Source organism: Pteropus medius, unplaced genomic scaffold (genome assembly GCF_902729225.1).
Source record: "Pteropus medius unplaced genomic scaffold, Ma_sr-lr_union100, whole genome shotgun sequence".
Classification (NCBI taxonomy): domain Eukaryota; kingdom Metazoa; phylum Chordata; class Mammalia; order Chiroptera; family Pteropodidae; genus Pteropus; species Pteropus medius.
This window is the reverse complement of record NW_024342474.1, coordinates 866,560-877,975: the sequence shown is the minus strand read 5'-3', so window position 1 is coordinate 877,975 and position 11,416 is coordinate 866,560. Positions and strand designations below refer to the sequence as shown.

Below are 11,416 nucleotides of genomic sequence, written 5' to 3'. Positions count from 1 at the left end.
GGATAACAATGAGATCAGACATCCTCTGCCAAACTGGGATCTCCCATTTATTTCATAGTCACAGAAAACTGAAAAACTTCTGTCAGTTCTGGAAGTTAGTATCATTAAGAGTTTGTTGGCTTACTGCCAGCCATTAGTCTATATAGCATTAAAGAAATACAGCTTGATTTCTGATTCCATCTGTCTTAAGGTTTTTAATTTCAAAAATCTATTTTGTGTCCAGACACTTGAGTGGGATTTTATTAACCCTTTTTTTGTTCAGTCAGATATCCAGCCTTGTGCATGGTATCTGATTCCTCTCATTTGAGTGTTTCATGCCAAAATATGAGTTGACAGGTCAAAAACTTCAGGCGAACTTTGTCATTGAATCTCATATCTGAACTGTAATAATTTATTTAAAGAGTTACTAGGGAGAAGATCACTTGGGTAAATTTTTAAGTTTGGGGGATAGCATCTATTCTCATAGTTTGTCCATTTTGATCTGTGGTGATAAAGGCACTATAGTCAACTTCCAAAACTAAGTTATCTCTGAGGAATAGGAAAAGGCAGTTGATTAGTTGCTAGAGTAACATGAAGGTTTTATTTACCAATTTAGTTTTGGGCTAGTTTTAATTTCTGTTTAGCAGAAATTCTGACAAGTGATTATGAACTGAACTTGTATGCTAACATCAAGTTCACACAGCATTGTACCAATGTGTGACAAACTGAATTTTAATTTTTACTAAACTTTCATCTGGCTAGTGATTACCATAGTAGATAGTGGAGATTTAGATTGATTGTGATGCAGGCAGTTCCTGGTGCACACATGGAAAAAAACAGTTCATTAATCACATTCTTTAATAGAGGGAAATCCTTCCAAACATGGTACAAAATCTAGAAACTACAAAGGAAAAGTTAATACATGACAAAAAATACATGGGTAAAAAAATAGCATTAGATTAAAAGATAAATGACATACTAGAAGAAAATATTTAAAAGCATTTGAAGAGCACTTAATCACTAACAAGCCAATAGGGGGAAAATGGCAAAAGGTAGGGACAGGAATTCACAAGAAATATAAATGACCAATAAAGTATTGTGTCTTAGAAATTAAGGAAATGCAAATTGAATCAGTGAAGTAATTTCATTTAATTTTAGCCACATACTAAAAAGTTTTGGCAAGGATTCTGGAGACCTGGTAAATTAACATGGTTTTAGAAGGCCATTTGGCATAATCTCATTTAAATGAACATGATTTTAAGTGAACGTTTTATTTCAGGAATTTATTTAAAAGAAGTGCTAGATGGTGTATACAGTGGTGTTGTGTACAAAATCTTTTCGTTCAATATTGTGTGTAATAGCCATTTGACAAAATCCAAATGACCATTAATGGAGTAAAGTAAGTTATTGCACATTCTCATGGCATAATGTGTATTCTTGATCAATAAAGTAAATTGCTGACACAGAAAGTTCTCCAAAAGTCAGAGGACACTTATTTTCTATAGTGTACTTCCACTGAGATTTTTTTGAAAATAGGAACGTATATGTGTGTATGGAATGGATAGAAAGTGGGGTATATGAGAAACTTTTTTAATGGTTACTTCCAGGAAGAGTAAGATTTATGGGATAGTGGTGAAGGGACTTACTCTAATCCTTTATACCTAGAATATATTTATTATGTAAAAATTGTGGTCTGATGAGAATATTAGATTTCTGAGGTAGAACTCAGGGTGATAATAGTTGGGAATGACTGGAGACTAGGATACATAAGTAAAATGTGAATGTGAAACTGGAATAGAAGAAATTATCTGAAGCTAGAATATTGAATGGATTTCCATGAAATTTTAAATCACCTAAGATGGTTGTCAAATATGATAGAGACAGAAACATTCTGCCAGTTAACAGTACTGGAAGACTGGCACATGACCACTCTGAGCTGGCAGTAATTAAGGACTTGTAGGAAAATGGCATTTTCACCATAAGATTAATACAGTTTTCAGTCAAATTCTGGAGTTATTTGGAATTCAAGTAAGAAACCAGATGAGGTCTATGTGGTTCTTGTCCTGGGTATCTGGGAATCAAACAAAGGACCAAAACCTGTCAGAACTCTTGTTGACAATGATGATGTTTGTTCAGAAAGGCTTAGGTCCTATCTCAACCCAAGTTAGCAAAGTTTATACACTTTTAGACAAAGTTAGGTTATCTGAATTCAGAAGAGGAAGACAGGAGATTGCCGAGGGCAAATATGGACAGCAAAAGTTTTTAAAAAGTTCACAAACGAGCATAATGGAGAATAAAAGCTCTATACATCCACCTCATTAATATTGAAAGCATTTAGCTTTGTAATGTGCTAAACGTCCAAGAAAAATAATGTGATAATCTAAGAATAAAAAACGTGATACATTTCAAAAAGTGATGAGCTTAAGTTATCTGGAAATTTATGTGAAAATCTACTTTGACACCTGGATTGAGTGAAGTGTCAGTTTAAATATTTGATGGTTGATAAATTTTTGGCTAAGATCAAAATTGGTGATACAAAACCGATTAGGAGCTTACCATTAAGTCAATAATGAAAAAACTAGCTAACAAATACAGTGCAAACTGTGTGCCAGGCATTGTTCTAAGTGCTGCTTTTGTATATTAACCTAATTCTCAAAGTAATCCTGTAAGATTGTCCCTATTTTACTTTTTGGATGAGGAAAGTGATGTACAGAGATGTGAAATAACCCAATGACATCTAGCAAGTGTCAAAAATAAGATTTTTGGCTCCAGTGACTATTAAGGAGTGTATCAGCCTAGCTACAAAAAATGTCATTTCAAATAGTTGAGGAAAGCAAGTTAAATACACAGGTCCCCTATTAACTGGGATGCTGCCCGACATAATTGAAAGAGCACAGATAGCAAATAAATGTATATCTGATGTTAACTAATGCAGCCCATTAAAATTACCTTTGACTTGATTCACCATGGAATAAATTCCTAGATGCCAAACTCAATTGGTTCTTTTCAGCCTCTTTATGTTTATGTGATTGATACTATTAACCACTTTAACATTCTTTCCTTGATTCTTAACACCAAGTTCTTCGCTTCTCTTTTTGTTCCTCTGCTGCTTCCTTTGCTTGTTCATTTTTCTCTGCTTGCTCCATGTATTTTCTTGGGTTCTTTCCCCTCTTACTAGGCAAGATTACTATAGGCACTTCAAATTTAACATTCTTTTCTCTTCCTGTTTTCTCCTTTAAGTCCTCCCATTGCTCTACCCTCCCAAACAGAAAACTTTTTCACGATCATGCAGAAAAATGAGTACTAAAGACTTAGGGGAGAAAGTCTGGGGAGGTAGCTCCATGCTGAACTACTAGTTATGTTTATTCTAACAGACTAAGGGTCTTTCCCCCTCCTGCCCACAAATAGCTTTGAATAAAGTCAACACTATAGAAAAATATGCCATTCTGATTTTCCATACTCAAAGAACACTTGCACATGTTTACCTCTGCCCAGCTTCTACTCCCAGCCAAAGCCCTGATACCTGGCTCCTGTGTTTCTATTTTCATCTCCCCCTTTTTCCCTTCCTTGCCTGCATTTCCACAAAGGAACATGCTGTTTCATGCAAATGTGTGCTTAGAATATTCTTCCTGTTTAACCTAGGAATTTCTACTCCCATTTCACAGGTGTGTCACCTCCTCTAAGGCAATTCTCGTACATCTCTAGGTAATCCAAATTTATCCCTTCTTCGTACACCTACTTTACCCTTTACAAACCAGGACCCATCACGTTTTATTGCATTGTTTGCTCATCTGTTTTTTTTAAATGGGAGGGCCTAAGTCATTTATCTTTGTCTCCTCAATGCCTTGCACACATCTGTTAATGACTGGTTACATTAGTTTCATTGTACAGCTTTAAGTAATATAAATTCGGTCTGGATTCCTGACTTGCTGAGCTGTCTTGTCTGTAAGCTTCCAATATCAGGACTGCAAAAGAAAAACCGTGGTTTGACATTAGAGAAGACTCCGGACTTCGCCAAGGTCATCATAAGTGGTGCTTCATGACGCTACCACTTCCCTTACTCCCGTCCACTTAGGCTGTCACTCAGCTCAAGGTCTTGAGGAGAAAAAGCCCAAGGCGAGCCACAGCCCACGTGCTTCCTAACAGGAACTCGGCCCCTTTTCCTAAACGTAGTTCCGCCAAGTACTATCTTCAACTGACATCTCTGTTGTCCAATTACGGTTAGAGACTATGAGGGTCGTACCTAGTCTGCCAATGTCCAATAAAAAAGTGAATTCAGATTAGCACAAATTTTCGCCAATGGTTGAGAAGATGAGAGATTTTTAACCTATAGAAGCAGCGCTGAAAATGATGAGCAGCAAGCTCATCCAATGGACATGCCTACTGCCCAATAGGCCTCGCCCCAACCGCCGGGGAGTTGGCGGCCTCTAGTGCTGCTGCGTTTAGTCTCCACACGGACTCCGCCATGTTGGGTCTTGTGGGCCGTGTCGCTGCAGCCTCGGCCTCCGGGGCTTTGCGGGGATTCAACCCTTCAGCACCGCTACCCCAAGTTCAGCTCTTACTGCGGGCCGCCCCGACAGCGCTTCAGTCTGGTAAGTGCCTTTTTCTAGGAGCTGGGTTGGTTTCTGCCGCCCCATGACCTTGAGCCGGGGGCCGATTGTCGCTCGGGCCTGAGGTATCTGTGGTGCTAGAAAGACGCCAAGGCCAGCGCCCTTCCTTCTAACGGCTGAAGAACAGGAACGGTTCACCTATCGGTGCTTTCTTCGATCTCATTCCGTCTTATTTTGGAAAATGAGGGTGCATTGTGACGGGAAAGTGTGGTAGGTGCAATGACCTTCTTGTGGAAGCGGGGCACCGAGCTCTCGAATAATGGGGTTTCGTGCCTGAGGATGGGAGAATTGTACAGGCGCTTCCTCGGTTTCTGCACGGCCCTTCCTCTGGACACTCCTTCTCTGCAAGCGGAAGGAGGCTGGGCCTCGGCTGAATTCACCAGTCCTTGTGGGTTGAATCGGGGCTTCTGATGACCTTTAACTGCCCTGATCCCAGCTCCTTTCAATATCGTTTGTGTCTGTTAGCCAGAGACTATGCAGCCCAAACATCTCCTTCGCCAAAGGCAGGCGCCGCCACCGGACGCATCGTGGCAGTCATCGGTGCAGTGGTGGACGTCCAATTTGATGAGGGGCTACCACCCATCCTAAATGCCCTAGAAGTGCAAGGCAGGGATACCAGGCTGGTTTTGGAGGTGGCCCAGCATTTGGGTAAGTAGAATTTGTTAGGAATAGTAAAGAATTTGTTGAGCTCAAATATTCCAAAATCCAGGCTGTCTTCCTTCTATGATGACTTTATCAAATGACTTTCGTTCTTCTGAGTTTGCTGAAGCCATGTTTAGGTACTGAGAAGGAACCTTGGTTGATTGAGGTCTTTCATGCCACTTTACACTTTGTTTAAGGATCATGAAGCCAACTTGTCTTTGTATCATCCTGCAATACCCTTATCTGACAGGTGAGAGCACAGTAAGGACCATTGCCATGGATGGTACAGAAGGCTTGGTTAGAGGCCAGAAAGTCCTGGATTCTGGTGCACCAATCAAAATTCCTGTTGGTCCTGAGACCTTGGGCAGAATTATGAATGTCATTGGAGAACCTATTGATGAGAGAGGCCCCATCAAAACCAAACAGTAAGTGTCACTCTTGCTGCATCTAGACACAGATATCCCCAAAACACCGCCTTTTCTTGCAGTGTTACATATTAAGGTGATAACTTTTAGTATAGCAGAATTTTCCTGCAGAGAATACTTAAAACGTCGATATATTCAATTATTAAAACCACACAGTGCAGTTTCTTCTGCAGAAAATTAAGGATGCAGAATTTCTGATTATAAAATGCCTGCTACTTAGGACCGAAGTTGATTATTTGAGTTTTAATACCAATGGCTTATGTTGTGGGATTTCCAGAACTTGCAAGTCTTGTGTTCCCTGTTGGTATGTGAAGAAATGCTATTAGGTTAGGACTCAGTAAAAGCAAAATCTTTGTGACATAGTTGTCAAGAGAATGGAATTATTGCTTCCTGGGATAATGAAATCCCCTTTGTTGCAGAATGTTGGGCTAGATGCCGAATGACTTTTCTAGAATGTTATATAAGAAGAGATGAGACTGAGTAAAGTGTTAGACTTGAGAATTGAGGGGAACCTTTCAACAAGATGAGTAGATATTAATCTCTTATGCCTTTGCAGATTTGCTCCTATTCATGCTGAGGCTCCTGAGTTCATGGAGATGAGTGTTGAGCAGGAAATTCTGGTTACTGGTATCAAGGTTGTGGATCTGCTGGCTCCCTATGCCAAAGGTGGCAAAATTGGTATGTTAGTGGTGGGCACATAGTAATTTCCAAACCTAATGCTGGAAGAAAAAAATCCTACCATGTTATGAGTGGGGTACTGAGATCTATCCCTCACTGATGAGTAGCTCTGACTTTCGTTCTTCTGAGTTTGCTGAAGCCAGATGCCATTCCTGAGAAGGAAAAAGATGGAAAGAAGCTTTTTTTTTTTTTAAGTTTGCTTATTTGGGAACAAATAACTATTCTTAACTATTCTTTCTTCTCAACCTCTCCCAGGGCTCTTTGGTGGTGCTGGAGTTGGCAAGACTGTACTGATCATGGAGTTAATCAACAACGTTGCCAAAGCCCATGGTGGTTATTCTGTGTTTGCTGGTGTTGGTGAGAGAACCCGTGAGGGCAATGACTTATACCATGAAATGATTGAGTCTGGTGTTATCAACTTAAAAGATGCTACCTCAAAGGTAAGTACTGAACTGATTGATGTTCACATGGTAGGTATGCTAGGAAATTGTTTTAGTTGACTGCATTGTTTAGCTGAAGCCATGGTTTTAGTGTTCCAGGAGCTACAAAGGAAATTCCTGTCATTCTCCCCGCCCCCCCACACACACTTTGAATAACACTAATGCACATTTCTTTTCTCTTTCACATTAAATTACATATCCAGACTGTTTTTGGTAGATAGTACCGTCATTTGAAAGCTAATTTGGAGGAGAGTTGGAGGTGATTAATATGTTTAGATGACCCTATTTTGTGCTTTTTACTTAGTGTATTTCCTTCTTACTACTTTAGTAATTTATAGAATTTTACCTCAGTAATATAAGAAGTTACCGTTTGTGTTGTTTTGAACTGCATCTCTAAAAGGGAAATGAAATTTGCAAACAAAAACATTAACACTTTCTGATAAGGAGTGTTTTTTTGTAGTTTTACTGATTTGGGATCATTGGCTTTTATACTCCTCTGCCAGGTTCTCTGATTGTGTGTGATTACTGCAGGTAGCACTGGTGTATGGTCAGATGAATGAACCACCTGGTGCTCGTGCCCGGGTGGCCCTAACTGGACTGACTGTGGCTGAATACTTCAGAGACCAAGAAGGTCAGGATGTACTGCTATTTATTGATAACATCTTTCGCTTCACCCAGGCTGGCTCAGAGGTAAGAAAACGTGAGAGGATCTGATTCATTTGACCTTTCTATGGAATGACGGAAATGAGGTTGAACATGTAGACAACTGAAATCTTTTGTTCTTATTCTTTTTCTTTTTAAGGTGTCTGCTTTATTGGGCAGAATCCCTTCTGCTGTGGGCTATCAGCCTACCCTGGCCACTGACATGGGTACCATGCAGGAAAGAATCACCACCACCAAGAAGGGATCTATCACCTCTGTACAAGTAAGAACAATTGAATGGAAGAAGGTCTAATTTGTATAAAGGCGTGTATAGACAAGTATAAAACCTTGTTAACTTATTTCAAAAGGCTTATAACTGGGTTTATGAACTCCCTAAAATAATGGGTAAATTTTTGTGTATGCGTGTTAAAGACCCTAAAAGGTTAAACATTCGTCTAAAGTAATTGAAGGTATACATGTTAATGTAGATTACAAACTTGTAGTTTTCACCCTAAGGGTGAAAATTATCTAAAAGTATGTCTAAATTATGTAGCGACTTTCACAATTCATTTTCCTAGTAAACTGTTGTAGTGGTATAAGGTGGGTTTTGGTTTTGGTTTTTGTTTAGTTTTTAGCTCTAAAAGTGGGTATCAGTACAGTAGAGTTAAAATGTCGATGAAAGACAAAAGGAATGACTGTGAAAATTCTTTCACAGCTTGGAGGAACTAGATAATCTATAAACTCAGCAGCTATTAGGGCTGGTAAGAAGGCTCTTTTGAGTTGGACTCTTAACTGCTAAGAAGATATGGAGTAAGATAATGAGAGGTCAGAAAAGGGGGTGGCATAAGTAGACTTATTTAGCTTGCTGCTTCTCATGGCTTCTTGACTCATTTTAGGCTATTTACGTGCCTGCTGATGACTTGACTGACCCTGCCCCTGCCACTACCTTTGCCCATTTGGATGCTACCACTGTGTTGTCCCGCGCTATTGCTGAGCTGGGCATCTATCCAGCAGTGGATCCTCTGGACTCCACTTCTCGCATTATGGATCCCAACATTGTTGGCAGTGAGCATTATGATGTTGCCCGTGGGGTGCAAAAGATCCTACAGGTGAGTATTATTGTAGGTGTGAGATTAGTGTCCATAAAATCATACAGATGGAATTTGGGGACTAAATTATGACCGGATCTTTCCTGGTGACTTCCGTAGTTTGCTTTGGAGCAAGGAAAGATGAGACCACCAGTTTCTAGTGTGTGTTACTGAGGTCTTTTAGGTTTACAGGTACTTGGTCTTTGGATTCCAATTTTATTTATCAGCACCAGACTAGGAGTAGAGAGAACAAGACACTGATCTTAGCTGAGGGCCTTCATGACCATCCCAAATATGTAACTCTCCTATCTTGTTTCACTTATAAAGTAAGGTGCTAAAATGCTTTGTACAAAGCTCAGTGTGAATGTAAGGTGATATTAACTCTTAGATTTTTTGTCCAAATTAAAGGAATGTATTTACTTGGAGCTCTCTTGTTTTTTCATAGGACTATAAATCCCTCCAGGATATCATTGCCATCCTAGGTATGGATGAACTTTCTGAGGAGGACAAGTTGACTGTGTCTCGTGCACGGAAAATACAGCGATTCTTGTCTCAGCCATTCCAGGTTGCTGAGGTCTTCACAGGTCATATGGGGAAGCTGGTACCTCTAAAGGAGACCATCAAAGGATTCCAACAGATTTTGGCAGGTGAGATTTCAAGTATAAAGCAGAACATAAAATGGCAGAGAAGCACAAATCTCTTGAATGCTTGCTGTGTTACATTTCCATTCCAGCAGCCATCAAGCAATATATAATTCATTGTGCCTAATTACATAACTTTTTAAGTTAAAAATAAGCTATTTCTCACCAGTTTTCTTTGGAAAAGAAAATATACTTTTCTGAGAATATATTACTTATTTTCATCTCAGCCAATACCAAGTGAGGGCTTTCAGTGTTAGTTACCCTTGTGATTTACAAGATCTTTATAAGGCAGGCATTATCCTGTTTTACAAATTAGAAGACTTGACATACAGAAAAGTTTAAAATAACCATTCTTGATATCACACAGCCAAAAATAGAGAGCAGTAATTGGAATCCAGGTTATGTGGCTCCAGACCATTTGTTTTTAATCAATACTGTATTGTGTCTTATAAATTAGATTTGTGAGGGAAGTTAGTTCAAAGATTTCTCAGGTGACATAAATTCATCAATTCTGACTCGTAGCCTCAAGTGGTAAAGTATGTACACACTTCAGAAAGTTGATATCCCCCCACTTATCAGTTGGATTTTTTTTTCTGTATAGGTGAATATGATCATCTCCCAGAACAGGCCTTCTATATGGTGGGACCCATTGAAGAAGCTGTGGCAAAAGCTGATAAGCTGGCTGAAGAGCATTCGTAAGGGGATCCCAGCACTCACCCTTCAAACTGTCCCTCTCCTTGTCCCTAATCCAAAAATCGCATTTTTCTCTGTAGGCCACATGAGAGCCTTGATTGAAGAAGATATTCTGTTCTGTCTGAGACTATTTAAGGTTTCCAATAAAAGTATGCCCCTCAGAATCGGTCTGTTTTTCTTGATCCTAACAACACAGCCAGCACTAAAATTTTTAGCAGTAATTATAGAATGGCTACAAGAAACAGCACAAAGTAGGCCATATGTTTGAAATGGGTCATCAAAAAAGAAAAGCCATCATTTTGGATTGAGGACTAAATGTGAGTTCGTTAGAAGAGCATACTGGGAAAAATGGGTTGGGTTTAGAAATAGACTGAGACAAGGCAGGGGTTAATCAGTGAAGGAAATGAATTTAATTTTTAGGAAATGATGATACATGTTCTGAAGGATTAATATTGATCTGTGCAAAAATCTAGTCAAAGAGCTCCTTCTGTCTTAGCCATCAAGTTTTTTGTCCAGAAAGTGTTCTGCCTCCTGATTTATGTTTTGGACAAGCCTAGACTTGTGTGTTTGTGATCACTTGAGTCAATGCAGGGTAAAAAATGCTATGGAGGCTTCCTGAGCTCTGCTAAGATCCCTTACCACAGTTGGGGAAAGACTGTATTACAGGGGAATAACAATTTTTAGGGTGGCTGGGCCTAGGCTTCTGAACTAAAATAATGGAATCAGATAATTCCTCACCTTTGTTTTAGCCCACTAAAAGATGCAAGGTTAGAAGGAGTATTCAAAAGTACACGCATTTCAGTTTGAAACAAGTTCCTCTTTTACTGCAAGGTCAGATTTGGTGCCTCAAGTTTTCTGGGCCCAGACCTATCTTTTCCCTCTGGTGGTAGGACTGGAGACTGCAAGGACGTCTCATTTTGAAATCTATGAAGGCCATTTGCTAGGATATAGTTCTTAGCTAATGACTGTTTACAAACCAGCTGGGGCTCTTGTCGTGAAGAGTCTGCATTTATAAGCTCCACCCCTCAGGCATTCAAATTGGACAGGAGTAGGGCGGAGACAAACATCCTAATTCAGAGGCCCCTGGAGGCTGAAGGTTGGGGAGGGGCATTGGGAGAGGCAGTATGGGTGGAGTAGGAGCCTCTAAGTTTCCTCCCATCTGCCTATGACGTACTTGGCACCAGTCTCTTCTGTGTCAAGGTCTGGACGGAAGGTGGAGCCCCTGAGCTGCCTGTGCCTTGTAGTTTGCTCCCAGAAAAACCTGGATTTGGGGAAATGTCGAGTTATGGAGGTGAGGACACTTCCTTTAGGTCCTGACTCAAGTGGGCAAAAAGCCGGTTCAGGAGGCCCAAGGGTATGAATCAGCCCTTTCGGCTTTGTTTTCCCATGTTAACCAGATGCAGACCTGGGAACTGTGATCCTAAAGGTCGTTCGTATCCCTCCACCCCCGCCCCTCAGACGTTTACGTTTCTCAGCATTCAACGTCTCCCAGCATTCAACGAGAACCTTCTCCCTCTTACTAGCTGCATTTATTTCCTTCCCCCTTTACCACTCTCTTCTACTATGCCACTGGGGTGT

The 11,416-nt window shown here is 40.2% G+C and overlaps 1 protein-coding gene and 2 non-coding genes across 3 annotated transcripts; all 3 read left to right on the top strand.

Annotated features, from left to right (window-relative positions):
- The first annotated feature begins 4,324 nt into the window (after positions 1–4,324).
- ATP5F1B (ATP synthase F1 subunit beta) lies at positions 4,325–10,002 on the top strand. Its single transcript, XM_039865726.1, has 10 exons — positions 4,325–4,571; positions 5,055–5,237; positions 5,482–5,656; positions 6,213–6,334; positions 6,590–6,774; positions 7,306–7,464; positions 7,577–7,699; positions 8,313–8,525; positions 8,950–9,151; positions 9,747–10,002. Exons 1-10 carry the CDS (start codon positions 4,445–4,447, stop codon positions 9,842–9,844), a joined length of 1,587 nt encoding a protein of 528 aa, XP_039721660.1. The 5' UTR covers positions 4,325–4,444; the 3' UTR covers positions 9,845–10,002.
- LOC120605165 (small nucleolar RNA SNORD59) lies at positions 5,307–5,380 on the top strand. The gene has a single exon (XR_005653538.1). It is a non-coding gene; the product is annotated as a small nucleolar RNA SNORD59 (small nucleolar RNA).
- On the top strand, positions 6,426–6,495 carry LOC120605166 (small nucleolar RNA SNORD59). The gene has a single exon (XR_005653539.1). It is a non-coding gene; the product is annotated as a small nucleolar RNA SNORD59 (small nucleolar RNA).
- Positions 10,003–11,416: the final 1,414 nt, after the last annotated feature.